Source organism: Pomacea canaliculata, linkage group LG12 (assembly GCF_003073045.1).
Source record: "Pomacea canaliculata isolate SZHN2017 linkage group LG12, ASM307304v1, whole genome shotgun sequence".
Taxonomy (NCBI): domain Eukaryota; kingdom Metazoa; phylum Mollusca; class Gastropoda; order Architaenioglossa; family Ampullariidae; genus Pomacea; species Pomacea canaliculata.
The window spans coordinates 15152386-15173380 of NC_037601.1; the positions used below are offsets into that span (position 1 = coordinate 15152386).

At 36.7% G+C, this 20995-nt stretch overlaps 2 protein-coding genes across 2 annotated transcripts; one reads left to right on the forward strand and one right to left on the reverse strand.

Annotated features, from left to right (window-relative positions):
- Positions 1-58: 58 nt before the first annotated feature.
- LOC112577408 (T-cell activation inhibitor, mitochondrial-like) lies at positions 59-5552 on the forward strand. The gene is made up of 10 exons (XM_025260472.1): positions 59-554; positions 1433-1565; positions 1801-1858; positions 2226-2463; positions 2716-2939; positions 3556-3647; positions 3788-3907; positions 4105-4229; positions 4467-4598; positions 4804-5552. Exons 1-10 carry the CDS (start codon positions 535-537, stop codon positions 5045-5047), a joined length of 1386 nt encoding a protein of 461 aa, XP_025116257.1. The 5' UTR covers positions 59-534; the 3' UTR covers positions 5048-5552.
- LOC112553358 (anillin-like) lies at positions 5292-20947 on the reverse strand. Its single transcript, XM_025220518.1, has 19 exons — positions 20807-20947; positions 19245-19404; positions 18828-18962; positions 17408-17573; positions 15974-17114; positions 15771-15825; positions 13967-14590; positions 13182-13423; positions 12972-13048; positions 12500-12641; positions 12125-12263; positions 11845-12000; positions 11569-11741; positions 10728-10806; positions 8145-8254; positions 7501-7587; positions 7197-7304; positions 6910-7082; positions 5292-6781 (listed from the first exon to the last, which is right to left on the reverse strand). The coding sequence occupies exons 1-19, from the start codon at positions 20822-20824 to the stop codon at positions 6664-6666; spliced, it is 3903 nt and encodes a 1300-aa protein (XP_025076303.1). The 5' UTR covers positions 20825-20947; the 3' UTR covers positions 5292-6663.
- Between the last annotated feature and the right edge of the window lie 48 nt (positions 20948-20995).

A 20995-nucleotide genomic window follows, 5' to 3' on the forward strand; every position in this document is an offset into this window, starting at 1 on the left:
TTATAATTCCCTTTGTGACATAGAGAAAAGTAACACAGACACATACACTCCGAAGGCTTGGAAACTTGGAGAAATATATTTGGTTTCTTTCCGGAAAATGTTTGAAGCTGATTGAATGATTGACCTGCAAGTAGCTGGAATGGATAACTGTAAATATGAAATGTTAGGGGCGATAACTTCAGTTTCGTGCTCAGCACGATCTTTGGTCTCGATACATGCTGATAAGTTAACTTTTTAACAGGGCTTTCGAACAGATATCAGCTCTATATTTTTGTGGTTGGCAAAACAAAATCTTATGAAATACTTTTTTTTTTACGAAATGTTTAACTCTGCCCACGATGAAAGTGCGTGCTAACAAAAGAAAAGGAAAAAAGACATTGCCCTTGAAACGAAGACAACAATAATCCTAGTTTGAGAAAATTTATCAAAATGAACAAACTATTGAAAAAGAAGAATCATTAATCATCAAACATGTGACTTTTTGTGTGCATTTTGTTTTCTTTCTCTGGCAATAGCTGACTTAAAAATTTCAACATGCAAGCTGCATTCATAAGGTAACCGTGTTATATATATACTATGATGATTTCAATAAAAACATTTGTACACACACAATATATATATATCGATCGATATAGTTTATCATCGTGAAGCAGACATTATGAACTCAAGGAAAATAAGCTGCAGTATTAAATGTATTAGTTTTTAACAGCTGCATTTGCGTGAGCAAACATATATGAGTACTTATAACCATAAATGCTGCATATCGTAAATCAAAATTATTGTTGTCTGTTTTTTATGGGAAGGGTAATAGAAGCCCCCCCCACCTCCACAAAAACATGAAACTGTTGCCTTTTGCAAAGTGCTATCACAATATTATAGCCACTATAACATTAGAAATGAAATAGTATTAATTACTTTTAACTACAGATAGAGATTTTAAATCCTTTGATAAGTCATGGTAAGCTTTTTCATAGGAAAGAATCATGAAGTGGGCACAATATGGATTTGTATTCAAGCTGCTGTTCAGGCCGACGAAATGCTTGGCTATAATAATCTGATATGCACAAGAAAATCATGCACAAGAAATGAACATAATTATAATAAATGCAAATAATTGTAAGTACTTAATTATAGTTCATTGGTTACTTATATTTGTAACAATTCAATAAAATTTTGCGGAGAAGATATTTAGGATTTTATGAAGCATGATTTTAGACTGACATAAACATAACTATTCTTATAAATGGCTTTTTAGTTCTTGGAACAATTGTAACATGAAATATGGTATTTTTTGTTAATCCTAACAATTCTTAGATCATGAACTAATTTTGATGTTTCTTATGGACAAATGAACTTTTCAAGAGAGAGAGAGGAAATAATGATGTTTGCTGTGAACTCACAACAAATTTCAGTGCTGTTGTTTATTTTGCAGAACATTACAAAGAGGCAGCCAAGTATTCCTGGGAACAATTCGCTTTTTGACAACTCAAGAGGTGTCAACAGCTTTAAGGCCTTTTTATTTTACTGTCCATCCAGACTTGTTTGGACAGTTTCCAAAAGAAAGGGTATAGTTTTTCCATATCATACCCTGGGCTAATTCCTCTTTTTGAAGATAAAGAAGACTGACTAAAACTTGATATTTGTGAAAAAAAAAAATTAATGATGGGAACTTTTTTGATGTAAAATACATGTTTCCTATTTCGCATTTAGCATTGTACATAGATAACTAATTATCAGATAACAAAGTGATCATTTTGAAATTTGTTATCTGTACAATCTTATTTTTTTATGCTTCTTTAGGCAGTAAATGAGGAATCGTTGAAAAAACTAAGTGAGTATGTTGCATCACTGCAAATGGGTGGAAAAGCTCAGCCAACGGAGTAGTTTTTTATGTGAGATATACAAGAAAATCATCTGATACACATGATGGTAAGGATTTCAGTTACCTCTGTTTTTAGGAGTCTGAGCCTGTAGCTGTTTGTTTTGGCAATGTTATTGATCAGACCTCACAGCAGACTGAGAATAGTATTTATCTTTATCAAGTAGTAGTTATGTACTTTAGGTAAGAAATACATAAAGACAGGGAAAGCAAGCCTGCTGGTTTCAACATTTAGAACTGATGATAGCTTATTACTTATGGACACATGTGCATGAAATAAAAGTACATTAAATTCTTCTGGCCATTTTTGTTATAAACATTTGGTATGTTTGCATGCTTTGTCAAGGTCAAATGAAACGAGTAACAATACCGCTTACTACCAAGACACTACGTGATACTGTGATAACAGTTCTCCGGTCATGTGGTCTGTCCTTGGATTATCTTAACACAATTCCCCCGACATCTATAACAAAGGCCAGCAGAATGTTTCGTCCAATAAAATGGCATTCTTCCTACTATGATGCTACAGACCAGCAGCATCCCAACCAAAGGATCCCCAAACAAGCACCACAACTGACTCTAAAGTAAGGTTGCAGGAGTAGCTATTGTGCATTTAGATCTTAGTTTCATGAATATCACAAGATAGACTTTTATTTGTTAGTTTGTTCATTCTTATAGTGAGAAATAGGTGTGTTTAAATGAGATTTGCTTTGAAATATTAATTGTCGAAATTATAGGGATCAAATTTGGATCTGAAAGGGGTTTTATACTGCACAAACATAATGTACATGCCATTGTTTCAACAAATAACTCTTTTAAGGGCATGATGTTTGCAGGTCTTGGCTCTCATTGAATATAATGCATTCACGAAAGCAGGCCAGCTCCATGCAATATGTTCAGGAAGACATAAACCGCCTGTGTGACATGCTGAATGCTGCACTTAGTCTTCAAGAAATTCGCTGGGATAGCGTCTGGGGAGTGTCTCACTTCCGTGGGTGCCTGAAATCCTTTTACAGACTTTATTCGGAGCATCCACATTTTATCAAAAGTGTTCTCAAAGGTAAAAGAATGCTTTAAAAAATTCTCCCTACCTATGTTTAAAGTGAAAAAAAAAAAATTTAAAGAGAGGTCTTTGGGAGGGTTTAAAAAGGTTTTGATCTCATCAGATGCCATTTTGATAACGTTGTGAATATCTTGATCAAAATTGTCTTGCTCTTTGTATAAGAAGATATACTATCTGCAATAGGACAGAGGTCTTGATGTTTTGAAACAATGTAAAATTATAATTGTATCAGTTTCATGTAGCATTACTTGTATTCTTTATTTTTCTGTGTATTGTAAGTCATAGTACTCAGATTCATTGTTGATGAAATTGGAATCAGCTTGTAAGCTGCACTATAAATCACCAAATGCAGTAAATTCACACTGCAGTAAAATTTCATGTGGTGTGTGGAGGAGAAAACAATATTACATGTTTGAACATCAGTCTGGTCACAATAATAAGCCTAGCACTGTAAAGTCAGTGTTAATATATAATACATAGCAAGCTTTTCAAGCACATTTACCATTATAGAAATTTTTTCATCCCCTTGATCTTCACTTGAGCATAGACAATCCCAAGTTAAATTTACTTATACACAGTTAATCTTGGTCATGGGAAATTTCTGTCATTATAGATCGGAAACTGGTTTTCAGCAATACAACAGGGGTAAGCCGCCTTGGGGAGATAATTCTGAGCAGTGAAGATGTCCCAACAGCGTGGATGAAGGTGAGCAGTGTGCATTGATTAATCATTTTGATCAGCCTTTAGGAACATATTTGTTGTCAAAACTTACATGACAATTACAGTTAACAAATGTCACATCACTCAGTAAAATTGACAAATTAATAAGCATGATCTGTTTCCAGCTGCTTGTATCTGTTCCGGGCTATGATGCTGTGCTTGAGCGCCTGCCGTACATGGAAGTCAAGTTGTCAGAGCTGCTGAACGATATCAGGGTGGTCCGACACGAGAGATCACACAGTCAAGTTAGATTCATTCTTTCTTAAAGTACAAGTTGGGTGCCAGGTTTTTTTTTCTTACGGCCAAGTAAAGCTTGGTGTAGGATTTCATTTTCCCAAATCTGGGAAACGCTCTTTTGTTTTTCAGATACATGCCTAAACAGATATAGGATATATATACACACACATATTGCATACAGCATATATTCTTGTGATATTTCCAGGTTATGGCAGAGGAATATGAGCTGCTTTTGAACAAGCTGCTCAATTCTCTTCGCCGCTGTCAGGATTACGTTGCACAGACTTTTAAAAATAAGGATTTATCAGGACTGGAGATGGTAGTTGAAGGGTAAGTTTGCTCCTGTGGTCACATTAGATGACCTTAGTAATATGATGAAATCTGTTCTTTATGTGGCTACATCTTTACAACAGAGATTGCTACTTTATCCAGGCCACCATTTTAATATTTTTTTTTTAAATGCAAGCACCCATTTTCCTGGAAGTTTCACAGAAAGTAGTATATCAGTACAATGTTAACCTAATCCATTTTTAACTTATATAGTATCATTTCTTTGAATGGCGCCAGAGAAAGTGGACCATTGGCTTTGTCATCAGCAGGATCATTCTTGATTCCTGCATCTGTGCCAGGCGTTTTGGTTGTTGATTTTATCAGTCAGAGAATGATGGAAGCCTACAGCATTCTTACAGGAATCAACAGGTATGATTAATTCCAAATATGGAAACAGCCATTATAAAATTTTGTTTAGGCAGTTTTAATGGAAACAAGGCTCTTTTCTGTTCAAGTTGTAAATTTAAATTGTTAAATTGTAATCTAGCTATAAATGTTTGACTGTATAACAGGTCTACATTCAATTGTATGAACTGAGTTCATAATCATTAAGACATTTGTTTATACATCACAGTTACCTACAGCAGGAGGAGGAGTGTGTTAAAGAGTGCATGAGGCTTCTAGAGCTAAAAATGCTGAGCAAAGATGACAGCGTGACACCACATCAAATGATCAGTTGTTGCCAGCGTTTGACAGACGACTACTGGCGCTACTGCATCCTCTTCAACCAGTCTTCCCTACGCATATCACACTATTATTCTGTGATGCAAGATGGTCTAATATGCATCCCATGGAACTGGGTAGGAGATGACACCTGAACTCCATCCTCATTTTAAAGAAGTGACATTACATGCTTTTTGACTTCTAGAATGCTTTGGTAATGCCTTTCAAGTGCTAGAGGGTGAATAACAGTTATAATGCTTACATAAAGATTCTTTTTCTGTGGGTTCCAAATCAAGGTCAATTTTAGTTTTATTTTGTCATTCAGAATTTATATTTTCTCATCAAATGCTTTTACAACTACAAAGCATCAGACCAAGCATGAAAACCACAAGACAAATGTTTGACTGTAGTTATTTATGTAGACATTATAAATACATTGATAGTGCCTTAGCAGTATTAGATAACTTGATTATACACTATACCAAGACTATCACTGCGTGTCAGTTCATAGGTGCTTAGAAATAAAGCGTAAACTACAGAACATGAAAAGTATGACACCTATGGCGAAGGCAGCAGAAGCTTGTAGAACTAACATTTGTTCGGTTTGCATTCTTTTGATGTATTATTAAACATGCTGACAATCATTTACAAAAAAAAAAATATATTTAGTCTGGTACATTTATTTGAAGCTTGATTTGCAGAAATACAGCTTCACAAGTTCAGAGAACTTTAAATTTTTATTTCAAATAAATGAAAAGCAGCGATGTGATTTACATTTCCAACAATAGTTCCTTTCACCTGTAACTGTTATAGACTTACCACATATTAATTATTGAAAACCACAAAAAAAATTACCATGCATTTCTTATTACAAAGGTTATGTCACATAATTGCTTTTTATATTAACAGTCATTAAAAAGTGTATTACTGCAGCACTGCACAATATGTATAACATGCCTTTTAAGATGGAAGCACAAATATTAGTTAATTTTGTGATCAAGGACATGGTACCACATGATCTTTGACATGGCAATACCAGTTGCAACAAAAGTGCATGTCATTCCTCCTGCAGCACATTATATGCAATGTGTTGAGGGGAAACTTGGCAGACAGATATGCAAGTCATTGGTCAGCAAGCATATAAGAATATTTACAACCATCTTACATCATTCCTGACAGAAAACAATAACTTTGCCTGATAAGGTCACCTCCATAAACACTGGTCTGTGAAACTTTCATGAACCTTCACAATTACATTGTGATGTTTGCTGGTCCATTGTATAAAAATGTACACAAAACATTGTTAAAGAATACAGTGGTCTTACTTGCACAATACTTGAAAAAGCATGGTGGAGATTTTCTTAGCAGCATCTTTAAAAACCTATAATTTTTCAACACAAACTAAGTTTAGCAAGGAAGAGACCAAAACGCTTACATAAAAACATGATTATATACTTAATTTTCTAACAACTTGTTCTAAATACGGTGCATTAATATCTTAAGGATTGCTGTAGCAGCATATGCATCCACTCAAAACCTAGATAGAAGGAAAGACAGGAGGACAGGGGTAACTGTTCTTTGTTGCTCTATCACAGACTAATCCATTTTACATCACACAAGCCTTTGTTAACAGTTGCAGGCAAACACAGTATGTACAACAATAACGAAGACATAGGCTAACTTCATATTCAGATGAACTTATTATGAGCTGATCAACAGCTTGGATGCACATTTTGCTTGCAGACAAACTTATGGGGCATTAGTTCTTAATCTACTTGGACGCAGGTCGCAAAGCATCAGCATGCCATGTACGAATATTAGCCAATGCCCGATTCATCTTGTTGCACCACACAATGCGCTCCTCCTTTGTGTCTGCTGACAGCATGTATCTGATCAATAATAATAAAAAAAATAAAAGTAAGTTGTGAACATGTGTGAATTTGGGAAAGTAACACTTATCAAAGTTATTATAAAATAATGGCATTAAAATTTGTCATTGGAAGGTGAGATGGCCTACCTGACTGTTGTCATAGTGCTGTAGGTTTTGGTAATGAGTGTGTCTTTTTCACCCCTGCAAGGCTGCCGCACTGTCAGCAATTCAAATGTGTGTGGTCGAGCACAAATATCTCGTGCAATAAGACCAACCTTTTCTGTTATGCATCTTTTCAAGTCGATGTATCCCATAGGATCCTGAAAACAAGCAGAAGGTAGGGTAAAAAATTAAGTATCCAGTGTTTTCATTTTAATTTTAGCACTGATGACATTCAGTATAAAAGTTTATTGAAAAAAGGGTTATAGATTTACCTTTCTAGTCTCATCATCAGGGTATTTCCAGAACTGCAGTTTATTACCAGCTAGAACACACCACCGCCGATGCCAGGACCCCAGTCCACTTACATCTTCGAACATAGTCTGTAAAACAGCATTCAATATTAACACTTAAAAAATAATAATACCAAATTGTTACCAACATTCCTTAAATATAAATATAAAACGATAGAATGTAAATACATTTGGTGCTAGTGTGAATTTATGTATACATAAGCATGAAGCTGATTGATAGTTTCAGGCTTTTGAGCAATTAAAATGCATTTATCGCAGATCTTACCAGAAATCCCTTTTCTTCCACATTTGCTTCCATCAGGCATTTAAGGCTGAGGTATATAGTGCCATGAAGAGGTGATAAGAAGGGAAGCTGGAAAGCAGAATGGTTAATATGTTATTAATAAATTATCTTAATCGTTTATTAATTATAAATCAGTTATCTTGCACCTTAGAGAACTATTGGAATACGACACACATGAAAGACTGAACTAATATGAACATTGACAGGGTTTATCCTTCACCATAAAATGTTACAGCCAGCACAGTTATTGTCATTCACTTTAAGATAAAGAAGACAGTAAAAGACTTTTAAATGTACTACAGATGTCACCTGAAAAACTTGTATTGCTATCCAAGATAGTTGGCTGTTGTTTTAGATGAAATTTTTTTTGTCTTCCAATGAGCAAAAGGGCTTACACAGCCAATACAACCCAGATTTCTAGGGGGAAAAGTAGCTAAGTCATCCCTAGCATTAAATATAAACAATAAAAATGTTAATTCTTGCAAACTTTTAACCTCTGATTTTCAACAATAGTAATAATAATAATAATAAAAAAAAAAAGAATTTTCTGGGATTTCCAGATGAACAAAACTTTTTGTTTTATTACAAGATGTATAAAAAATATTAATTGTAGCAAATAAACATACTCGTTCAAGTTGAAAACTGTTTCTGTCCAAAGACTTCATGGTTAGCTGCACACTGGTGACTTGTGTGAAACTTGTTGTATGAACTGCCATTGGACCGCCAGGACTGGGAACTGTGATTATTAGCAGATTTAGGTCTTTTAAAAAAGAACACAATTTTTTTTGTTGAATATACTGTATGCTAGCTGCTAAAAATAGTAGATGCTTCATAGTTTTTCTAGACCTCTAGAACAAAACCTTACTTTGAAATGTGAAATGAAATTTCTTTGTAAGACAACAGGAGTCTTTCAGGTGCACTTCTCTGCAGGCATGATTAAGGACTGAGAAGCATAATATTTTGGATTTTAAGCTAAAGCACATTTTGTGCATCCACCAATATGTACTATTACTTTACTGTTATTAATGCTATCACTGTCTTGAACCATTTAAAACAAAGGGATCCTTTAGAAATTAAATATGTCGCTGTAAAATTAAATTAAGAGAGAGGTAAACCTTATGCAGTGTCACAATGTTTTATCTGAATGACATTTTTTTTAAGTCATGTTTTACTAGGTAGAGTTTCTAAGAAGAATGTTATTGCCCACAAATACAGCGTGCAAAAGAAAAATGTGCACAGAATTATAATAAGCAATCTGCAAAGAAGAGGTGACTAAAACAAAAAATCCACAGTATTAGTCAAAAGTACTACCTAATATTATATTTGCACTAAACTAATTAAACCATCAATAAAATGAATCCCTTCATACTTCATAAACTCTTTTAGTAGCAGAAATGGGTGACGGCTTATAGGACTAAAGTTATGGAATTCTTTTCTCCCTCTCCCCAAAAGATTGTGTAAAGCCTAGTATAAAATACTTTTTCCACAAAATGGATGAAAACATCCCCTTCCGATTCTTGACATGGTTCCCAGTCACTTAATCCCCAGACACTTCATCCCCTAGACTTTTAATCCCTAAGCACTTAATCCCCAGACACTTAATCCCTAAACTAAATCCTTAACTATAAAAATTATGAAGTCAGCGAAAAATTTAATTGAAATTCAAATAATTCAAATTCAAACCATGCTATTAACTTCAACGTCATTTGAACATCTACAACATTAGTTAAAGTTCATATAAGTTAGTAAATTTAATGTTCTTCAACAATATGATATGAAAATTGTTCTTGAGTGTTCGCGAGGTAATTGCTGTTAATCAATATGAAAGGTAAGCTAATGATCGGAGGTACAGAAGACGATCCATTGACTCATATCTCTCTACAATGTTGTCAGGAATAAGTGTGTGGGGATGACGTATTCTAATTCAATGCTTTGACAGAAGCATTACATAATGCTTTATAAAGGATTAAGTGCCTGGGGATTAAGTGCCGGGGATGAAGTGTCGGGGATGAAGTGTCTGGGGATTAAAAGTCTAGGGGATGAAGTGTCTGGGGATTAAGTGATCGGACACCTCTTGACATATAGGCCTACAAACATCATTCTTTTATTCACTTGTCCCAACAGCTATGTCGGTCTGCTGGTAGTGGTTGTCTGGAAAGAACACATGCAGCTGACAAGGCCACTTAGGCCAGTCTTGAGTAGGTCGCTCACAAAATGTCCTGGCTGCTCCTTGCAGTTTTTAAGCCAGTTTTTCCTCCGACCACTTTATCATCAACCTTTTTTGAAGATATCTTCAAAGACAGTCTTCTAGAGTGCCATGGAAATATGAGGAACTTGTACAGTTTGTACTTTGTAGTAAACCTGCTATAGCTGATTCAGATCCTGTCTAGTCTGGCTGTTGCTGTCATCCTGATATAGATGTGCCATCTTTGGAAAGGGTGGCTCCCTAGTATTTAAAGCTGTTCCCATGCTCAAAATATACTCCATTCACGTAGATTTATTGTTTGTTGGTGCTGTTAACCATGACTTCATTCTTGTTAGTGCTGGTTTCCATTTGCATTTGCACCGTTTTTTTCCGTCTCTTGGTAGTATCTTGCAGCTCACTGTTGGTTCCCACCATCAGATCAAAGTCATCTGCAAAGCACAGGTTGCACATCTGCCTCCCACCAATGGAAGTATGATGATTGTGAAGGACTTCTCACATGATGTCCACAAAAGATGTTGAAAACCACAGGCAAGAGGGGCAAGACATTCTAATTTTCGAGTAGAAAGTTTAGCCACTTCAGACTAAAATAATTGCTTTTGACTTATTGCTTATAATATAATAGTTTCTAAAATACACACATAAAATATGATGGCCAGATGAAGAATGATCAGAGTAAAGAAACACCTCTCCATTTTTTTCTAAACGTTTTCCTAAAGTCTATTTATTTTAATACTGTACAATGCAAAACAATCTACTTGGAAAGAAGCAAGCAGCTTGTCAAAGCTGCATGTAGACCTCAGGGGATAATTTCACCCTCCAACATTTATTGCACTACCAAAAGCACTCGTTCAGAGAAGTCACAGCCAGCTATTTGCAGTCAAAAAGCAACAATAAGGGCAGGATGAGTGCATAGGTCAGCAAAACTAAGTGCTCCGCCTGGAAAGAAGAGGAACTGCTGGTAACTTCTTACAAGTTTCAACCCTCCCCAAATGGGCTGCAGTACCTGTCATGCTGCTTCCACTTTTGCCCTTCTTGGGGGTTTTCTTTTTCTTGTCTTTTCCTGCAGGCTCACGAGATACTGACTGTAACAGAAAATAACCTGGAGCATGACATTTTAGCACTTTACCTTTGATGTGACAGCCACTATTAAAATTTACAAACGGGCGTAAACAGCATTCAACACACGCAGTTTCCTACTGGTGTTTAAGTGCCATTCAAGTTTAATGCACCTTCACTCACCCAAAGTTTAAAGTCTAGTTTAACTGGACTCCTGGTATAAAAAAAAATCTTTGCCATATTTTCTAATGCAATATGTCTACACACACACACATATACAAACCAGAGCAACAAAACCCCATACATATCAATGCTTCTGATGTTAGCTATCTTTAATGGTACAAAAAAGTGAAACGGTTACACTTTAGATGTACCTATCCAATGTGACAAATTATCAAATCATGTTCCGAACAAAGTTTCAAATGAAGGGAGCAACAAAATTTTTTACCAGCAACACACTTCCCAATTGTTCTCTCCCCTGATTTTTTGCTGTTACCCTCCTGTCTTGCTTTTATTAGACAATTTTAAATTATCATGTTATCCACATTTGCTCAACATAAAAGATGTTACAATTGCTTCTGCTCAGCATTGTTTCATCTGAAGCCTGCAGTAACATTTAAGAATGCAAGAAATTAACATGCTCAGAAGCAGCGTATGCCTGCCAATCACTGTATTTAAGTAACTGAAATAAATGTTCCTGCCAAATTTGGTAGGAACTGGACAAACAGTGGACGTGATCTGAGATGCCACTTTATTTGTAAGGTACAGAATGTATTAAATTAACTCACCATGCAGTATATGTCCAGATTCAACTTGAAGCTGCCTGTGATGCCATTGATTTTAATAAGGTTGGGAAAATCAAGGCTACCACGCATCATGGGGTCATGTGTAGACAGCATCTGAGTGCAGATTAGTTGTGGCCCATTACGAAGCACTAAGATGAAGTAGTATGTGGTTGTGTCTGCAAAAGATTTGGAGGTCAAATAAACTTTTTGTCTCATCCAAAGCACTCTAGTTCATGTCAAGTAACTTAAGAAATTTAACAAGTGGTCTTCTTGATATACCTTGAGAGGTTCCTATCTTGGTCACAAAATCCTTCTTCAAGGGCAGGCGAATGTCACTTATTGTCAGGGAGCCTTTGGGTCCAGGCCCAGCAGGATCCAAACAACCAGTGTTTTTCAGACGTTGGATCTCTGTCAAGAAAGCCTGACGTTTCTGACCTGTAAAACCAAGACCCATTCTCATGTTTCAACTTACAGCTGAATAAATAAGCACTCAATGGCCACATTGCATTTCTTAGTTTTTCTTTTTTCAAACAAAAGAGAATAAGCTGATGAAGCTTACAAGCGATCAGCAGCAGTCTGTTGCATTCCACCTGTTCAGCAGAACCAGCGAAGTAGGAACTATTAGAGAAGCACTGGTTCAAAGCATTGCTTGTCTGCATGATGACATTCTGTTCTTGCTGAACAAGTTCTTGCAACTCCTGTTGAAAACATACACATTGGTGACACTGAACAAGTGTGTAGGATCATTACAACTTGATTTAAAGCAATGGATGCTTAGGATATTCGTCAAAACTCCTTAATAAAAAGAAACCAAAATTCTTGGGACAAGCACCACTACCGTCAGCGGAGGAAGTGAAAATTTATTAATGGAATGTATCAAGAACTTATTAGACGAATTTGTCCCCATATATTTCAATGCAAATCTAAACAATACCTTGATTCTCTCATGAATACTCTGACGGGACACAGTAGGAACTGGGGGTGTTGGCATTTCCACTGGCTCTTCTTCCACATGCATGTTGGCATATTTACTGTTGCGCACGATAGTTTGCTTCACTTCAGCTATCTGGGAGTTCCTGATTCACAAGGATGCTCATTTTATGCAAAGAGGTTTAGAGAATAAAAAAAATTTATCTTAAAGAAATCTCAGATTACTACTAACTGCTGTGCATTCTGAAATACAGTACTCTTTTAACTAACCTCTTAGAAGCAAAATAGTCTCAAAGAAATTTGCAAAGTATGTTATTAAAATGATTGAAAGTCATTTTTTTGTCATTCTACCTTACCCCAACAAATGACTAAAGCTCAATTCAAGATATTATATTCCCCAAATCTGGGAGAATATTTCCCTTTCATTCTTTTTAATCTGCAATATTGAGCATTAAAAAATAAAATACTTTGTTTACCTGCTTGCTCTGTAAGAGCTGAGGGTGAAGGGTAGATCTTCTTCTTGTGTTGCCTTAAGGTGACTGCGTCTTCTTAGCTGTGGAATTTTTTTTTTTAAAAAGTGTTAACATTGGATAAGGCACCTTTTAATAAATGATATTTTAAATTTCACGTTTTTATAATAGATTCTACAATGTCTCGATTTACAGCAAAAAGTAAATGAAACCCACCACCACAGGACTATCTTCCTTGTCTGAATCCATGGCCTCATTTAGGAGGTCTGCGATGGCATCCCGATTATCAGCCGAGTCATCTGTGTCCTCTGGGCAATAACCAGAGCGTGACTGACCCTCAGTTAGGTCTGTGGTGCTACCAGCAGTACTCTGACTAGTCAAGCTACTAGAACTTTGTGAATATTGCTTGCCAAGACGAACAAGGTCCACCGTGCTCTTGTGAATGTCTGGACCAGCACCTGCAACACAAAGGGATAACATAGCTTGTGGGGAAATCAATGAGTTATTTTTAAACCTGTTAATTCACCACTGAAAAAAACAAACAAAACAAAAAAGCAATGATTTTATAGTTTAGACCACATTCAATAATTATATATATGCTTATAATGTGACACATTTCTGTTTAAATGCAACAGCACTTTTCAGGTGTGTTCAACTGGTTTCTGTCATATAATCTTTAAACAGAAATATTCACACACACACACACTCTGTTTGGGTTTGGTCCACGAGATAGGATGGAAACCAGAACAAAGCAACATCACGAATACTAAAAGACTGCTGGTTGGTATAGAAGTATAGAATGATCTACGGTATCAAATGCTGCTCAAGTCAACTGCTTGAACTTTGGTAAATCATGTTAGGGTTCATAATGTGAGACGTACTAAGATCATGGGCATATTCCAGATCATGCCTAAATGATAATTGAAAATACCTTCAGTCTAGAATGGTAAGACATATCACACAAGAGGAAAACAGCAACATCAAATAATATAAAGACCTACCAGGCACATCAAAACTGTCTGTGCTGTCAAGACTGGAATCCAGGTTTTGACTAGTTTGCCTCTGAGGTGAAGGCAGAATGCTTTGACGCCTAACAGAAGCTGGAACGAAGGCACTAAGGCTCAAATCCTCATCATCTTCTCTCTTTGGTTTCTGGGACTGTGTGCCAGCAGGGCAGGGGTGACGTAGGACCACCTCTCCTTCGCTGGTTTCAGGATCTTCAGTTGTTTCAGTCAGGACATCTGTGCTGTCTGAATCAGGCACCTCAGTATGGTGAGAACTGACTTCAACAGTAACCTGCACCACTGACTGCACATTGGGCTTCTTGGCAATGGAGGCCTCACTGTCATCGCTGTCAAAACTGTCATCAAATTTGACCTTGCGACTCCCTTTGGTAGCCGGTGCAGGTGTAGTACTAGCAAAGGTCTCTTTCTTCTTGCTAACTATACCAAAGAGACTTGTAGAGCATTGAGGTTTATCTGCCTTGGTGATGCTGCTTTGAAGTGTATTCATTGATGGAGGTGGGGGTGGTCTAAGAGGTAGATGGCTTTGGGACTGGGCCTTCTTTTCATTTTCTTCTTGCTGCTTAACTTCAAATCCCATTGCGGACAGTTTGTTTTCAAAATCTGTATATGAATGTATCATTGACAATAAACATGTGAATTCAACTTCAAGCAAGAAAGTTCAGATCCTCAATGTGCTATTCATGATCAGAACATACAAATAAAATATGCTCTGTATCACAAAACTATGTCCACTGTACGAACTTTAAATACAATCTTTTATTTTAAAAGAGTAAAATTTAAAAACGAAACCCATACCACCTCATCCATCAGTTACTGATTTAAAACAGATTCAGAGTAACACACAGAACATGCATTTCCAAATGAAACCCCTCCTCCTTAATGCCACAAACTGCTATATGGGATGAAAACACATTGATTAGTTATAATCACATGATCTCTAATATCTAATGGTCATATTTTAAAATGTGCGAAGAAAAAAAAATTTCAAGAAGCAAATTTGATAGATAAAATAAAAATGTGTGAAATGTGGCTAGTGAAAAGCCAAATACAGTCATACTTGACTATCTGCATGCTATTTAATTTCTTTTGCTGCAATGTATTGGTTTAAAAAACAAACCAAAAGCTCTGATCTGCCTGTAACAAAATTCCAGGTCACTGGAGGGTGATTTTTATGCCAGGGCAGTGTCCATCTCTTCCCCACTCCCTGCCTTACCTTCCCCAACCCTCTAAGGAGTCAGATACCCATTCCCACCAGCTGGGTCAACTCGGAAAAGTGAACTGTGCTACACTGGTTCAGACACCAGCACTCTAACCCTTGTTTATCTGCTCCCCACAATCCAGCTCATTTTCCAGAATGACGTACATTGAGATAGTCTGGTATGACTGTATAGGAATTCCTGGTACACTGCCTTCTAAAAGACTTACTTTGATCAGCATCCATTTCTACTTTTGCTATTTCATTATCTCTATCTAAAAGGAATACAGAGCAAGAACCTCTGCCATAAAAGTGGTCATCACCAAAACTAAAGCTTTTTTAAAAAAAAAAACAAAAAAACTTACAGAATCTGAATTATTTCTTGTTATATTTTCCACCTAAAAGTTCAAAACAGCTCAGATAATTTCTGCAGAAAGCCTCATTTCTCATGATTTTGCCCTTACTGACATTACCTTACAAATGTTCCACAGCCAACACTGCTTTTGATGCATTGCACAAATCAAAGTCAAATATTTATGGAATTTAAAAAGTTGACTTCAATAAATCTAAAAGTACATCACATACCAGCTCTGGCCTTTTCTCTGCTGGCTTGTCTCTTCTCAGATGGTGTTTGAGGTGTCTACAAATAATAATAATAATAATTAAATAAAAAACAAAACAAGGAGCTACACATTTTAATGTTTTAATGCAATAACAGTATTATTATTCTTAGATTATTTAGTCATATTTAATGTCAAATCTACTTATGACTAAAAATATTTACTCACATCATCTCCTTCTTTCAAGAGTCCATTTTTCCAGCGGTTTTGGATTGATTGTAGCTCAGCCATGCGTTCTTGTCTCAGTCGTTGAGCCATATCTGTACTCTGTGTCTGCTCCAACAATCTCTGCTGTACAGTCTTCATGGCTGGGCTGGCCTTGGATGGCGACAGTTTGCTGTTGGTGCCAGAAGTCAAGCCCTCGCCAGTTTTCTCACCCCCAGCTGATGGGTTAATTTCAGATGCACGCTCTCTGATTCGCTCCTGGAAACTCTTGGTGTTTGCAAGTGAGCTGTTTTTGCTGGGGGTGATGGATCCTGCCACTGGATAGCCAGGGGTAACAGATACTTGCTTGGTGGGAGACTTCTTGGGCAGAGGAGTCTTGCTGGGAGTACAGACACCTGGTTGAACTTTCTTGATATCACTGACAGCATTGGCAGATGACAACTGTTCCCAAGCTGACATGCGTGCTGACACAGAATGAGCAGTAGGTTCATCATCCACCGACTTGCGAACCTTTGGTCTCATTTGAACTTCCTCATGTCTATCAGATGTGCTGTTTAGGGTACGAGCAGGTGTAGCTATTTTCTTGGGTGTCTGTGCTGTGTGGGTATTCGTGCCTGCTTTAAGGTTCACTCCAGTCTCCAGCTTCTTGGTTTCAGTTATTTTTTGCTCCCAATTGGTAAGGCGAGTAGATAGTGGCCTGCCAGACTGTGTAGCTTCAGATTTTGACATTTCACCAACTTTTGACTGTGGCTGTTCTGTTGGCAGAGGAAAAGGCAGTTGTACTGCTTTTTCTTTGGGTAGCTCAGCAACCTTTGTTCCAATCAAACTGGACTTAGAAGTAACGGGTGACTTGACAGGAGAGACCTTGGCATTTTGTTCATATGGTTTGTAGGGTCTTGGGGAACTGTTTAATTCGACTTTGCTGTTGGAACGCACAGGAGAGTTTTTTGACTCTGAACTTTTTACTTGGGGCAGAACAGGGGCTGGTACCGTTTTGGGAGAGGCTAGTCTGGACTTAACAGACAAATGACCTGCTTCAACTGGTGGTGGAGGAGCAGGTCCTTTCTTTGAAGAACCAAGGGTGACTGTTGTTTGTGTCTTTGCTTTTGGTGGCTGCCACCGTGGTTTTGTCTCAACTTCTTTCCTGAAACAGACGATCGCCAATAGTTTCAGAACAACACCAAAGCGTTCGCAACTATTTACAAGCAACAAGCAGTTGCACAAGAATTAGAAGTCAATTTAATCAACAACCATTTAGTTCTCTAGGCTTTTCATCAAATTTACAATGGATTCTCAGCATAAATGGGGGAAAGGGGGAAACACTAAGATCAAGGATATCATTTCCAGTTAAAGTATTAATTAGGGATATAAACATCCAAGATTTATGCATACAAATATTGTTTATGTTATTACACCACTTTTCTCTACAGTTCTTACACAATAGTCGGATGGCTGAGGTCATCCTCCCACTGATCGATATTTTGTGCCAGCTTGGCAAATCTAGTTTTTCGTGAAGTGCTACCATTTTCGTGTGTTCTGGTCTTTTCTGGTGGCGATGACAGACTTTTTCTAGGTGTTGGTACTGGTGTCATAGGGTCCTTGTCTGACATACAAAGATATACATTTCTGAGGAATCATAACTGGATGGTCACCTGCAATTTGCATTTTAATACTAATACATGCAAAGTATTATCTACATTGTGAATAAAAGAACTAATAAATCTATACCATGTTAGGTAATGGTGATTTGGTAAGGAAAAAGTGTTAAGACTTATATATTTTTTTTACAGCTCAACATAGACAAAACTTAGCCCCTGAACAGATGCATATACAGCTACTTCTGTTCACAAAACTCACTTTCTCTGAATCAATCAGTCAATACTCTTCATCAGCCTGTCAGGAATCTTGCAGTAATTTTTGACACATTGTTCTTTTAGAATTATGTTAACTCTGTAAGCTCACTCTTTCCATCTGTTTTTTTCACTGTCCCAGGTATTGGACTGGAGAGGTTCAGCAGTCGCTGGAATGCCCTGCCCCTCTGTATAGTGGAGATGCTACATACCTTTGGAAATGCCTAGTGTAATCAGTTTACCTTGTTACTTTCTTTACCTTCTCTCTGTATTCTTTCATGTTCCTATCAATGTTCATTGTGCATGTGTGTTTGTATGATTCCTGATTATGATGCCCTTCTCTGTCACACACCATCAGTATCTAAAGCCCATTACATCTTGTAAAACATATTGAACTTGCCTCTGTGTTGGTAAATGCACTATATAAATCCTACTATATTATTACTACATATTTCAATATTTGCCTACAGTCTGATAATATATGCACAAATCCATCAATGAAGTAAAATGCTGGAAATCATGAATCACTTGGATAACAAAATAAGACTAAGAATAAATACCACACTGCACTTCTACTTAAACTAAGATCTTTTGTGCCATCCGCAGTTCAGCTACTCAATCACAGATGAACTATCAGCGGTGTGTGTGTGTGTGTGTGATGGGTAGGTGTGTGTGTTTGTGTTGTTGTTGGGGTCCCCCCCCCATATACATATATTTTGGACGCAGGGCAAAGCTCCCATGTTTAAATTGCCTGTTGGGATTAATAAAGTCTGTTGTTATTGTTAAACAGCGTACATGGAAAAGGCCAAGAGAAATGTTTCTATACTTTTAAGCCGATATAGTCCTCTGCACCGAGATAAGAACATAAAAACTCAAGGCTTATGCATGTTGAGCTGAGGAACTGATATGTAAAAAAATGACTTCTCCATGAAACAGGGTTATGATTTTGTTACTAAAGGTATGCTAGATATATCAATATGCTGGTAGCACCAATCAGTAAACCCAACCTTCATCTTGCGCATCTGACCACTCATGGCGTTGACTTGCAAGGTCGTGCAGACGTGAACGCACACTAGGGATGGCTGGTGTATCTGGCTTGATTCTATTTTCTTCATCCCTCAAACACTGGCGTTTAGGAGAGTCTGCAGTATTGATCAGTAGTTATCATTGCTTTCAAAATTGTACAGTAGAAATCATTTTATAAAGAAAAAAAGAAGCAGATTCTTTTGTTGTGTGATTGTTGATATTACATTAACTTTTTCCTTGAACTACCTGCTTTAAATCCATTCAAATCTTCAGCAAATGTCTTCACTTAGTGAAAGCTTGAACAATGAGAAAATTAAACCATTTATTTGCAAAACATTACAGCAAAGTACGACAAAAAGATGGCACAACACTGTAACACATTTTAGAAAATGTTATACCATCAGATGTCTGTTGGGCATCAGATGCCTCTTGCTTGACGATATTATCCATGAAGTCTTCTGCCAAAGGTGTGCGACGTTTGCGCGGGGCTGCTTCTGGGGTTTTCCCCATCTTCTGGTTAAGCAGTTCTCGCCTTTGTCGTGTTCTTTCTATCAATCTCTGGTAAAAAAAACACATTATTTTGACACATGAGAATAACCCTGTTTCTTAAGAATCTTTTACATGACATCTGTCTTTCGAAAAGATCTAAATTGCTGCTATCCTATAAAATGACCAATAATGTATCTGAAGAAAATATCAAAAATAAGTTCAATTTCTAATAGTTTTTAAGTATCTTGCTTTCTGTCAAGGAGATATGATTCTTCATATTTTATACTTGATATAGTTGAGCAAACTAGCAATTTACAGAGCTTCTGTAAATTGAATAGATCTTGATTTTCAAGTGTAGCCACATGTGTGCATATGTTTGGGAGGAAAAAACAAAAACTACTACCAAAGTTATCCTGGAATAGTGTGGCCATTTGTCATTTTAAATTGATCGACAGAAATTATAGGGATTGTCCCCTCACACCACAAATTGTTAAATTCCTTAAGGGTCCACAAGCATAAGCCTATTGGAACTTCTTCCAAAACTAATGATGGGATAACCAGAAACAATAATATTTTTTCTTGATTATTCTTCTTCTTGCTCCTAATCACCCCCAGAAGTGCATAGGGCCGCTGTTGTATTTGCATTATTATGCAACAGGTTATGTTTTAACATACAAAGCCTACATCTGACCTTAAGCCTATAGACAGGGTACATAATTTATGCTACTTAAATCTTTACAGTATCATCAATGTGTTTGTGTTTGAAGTACACCAATATACGATTGTGTTTGGAGTACTTTAAAATATGTTTGTGCTTGAAGTACACCAATATATGCAATAGTAATCCACTTCCTTTCAAATTCACAGCCTTTCTAATTAAATTTATCCAGGCCCTTATGTCAAAATAACGAATTCAAACAATGTTTTTTCTGTGTGGTTAAGATAATTTGTGCAAGAATTACTGTCCCTTAGTCTACATCTATCCTTTATTTGTTTTTAGGCTAGAGCGGCTAGACGATCTTATTATTCGAAATCTTATTTGTCGGGGTTTGCGAATGGGAATCATTGTAATTAAATAAAATTGAAGAATGTCTGCTTTCGTTTACATATATATCTGATAGTTGATTACATAACTAAGAGTAAGTTTCGAACACTCTTAAATTCAAATTTCAAAACAAGTCCCGAGCTCATCGTAAAGACGATAGGATACCGCCATGATAAATTATAAATATCTTCGTTTTAAAAATAAGTGAATACTAGCAAGTTTTCAAGCAGTTCGCAAGCTTCATTGCTGAAATGTTTTGAATGACAACTATGTGTTGATTAAAAACGTTTCTAACCAACTTAACAACCCGGCATTAGTGCAGGTAACCAAACATCATAAATACGACGACGAACATTTTGTCGACAAACAGGTGAGATAAATCAAAACTGTTCACAACATTTAAATCTGTAAAAGTAAATGACTAACCTCTGTTTCGGCGTCCATCGCGAAGATCACTAGAATGCAGGCAATAAACCATGCAGGATGCAAAAAAAAGTTATGTGTTCAAGCGCACCGTCTTTAGCCTTTCGCCTTTCGCAAGTCAAATGTTTGAAATTGGCGGTTGAAATCACGCGTGGTCTCGTGATCTCTCGCGTGTCGCGGACACCACTCTCC

Excerpts from the sequence above, each read along its gene's own strand:
- LOC112577408 (XM_025260472.1), top strand. The coding sequence starts at position 535 with ATGCAAGCTGCATTCATAAG. Across the intron at positions 3,908-4,104 it reads ACGAGAGATCACACAGTCAA|GTTATGGCAGAGGAATATGA; the intron begins GTTAGATTCATT and ends TGATATTTCCAG. Across the intron at positions 4,599-4,803 it reads ATTCTTACAGGAATCAACAG|TTACCTACAGCAGGAGGAGG; the intron begins GTATGATTAATT and ends TATACATCACAG.
- LOC112553358 (XM_025220518.1), bottom strand. Across the intron at positions 13,049-13,181 it reads AGGAAGATAGTCCTGTGGTG|CTAAGAAGACGCAGTCACCT; the intron begins GTGGGTTTCATT and ends AAAATTCCACAG. Across the intron at positions 7,083-7,196 it reads CTGATGATGAGACTAGAAAG|GATCCTATGGGATACATCGA; the intron begins GTAAATCTATAA and ends GCTTGTTTTCAG.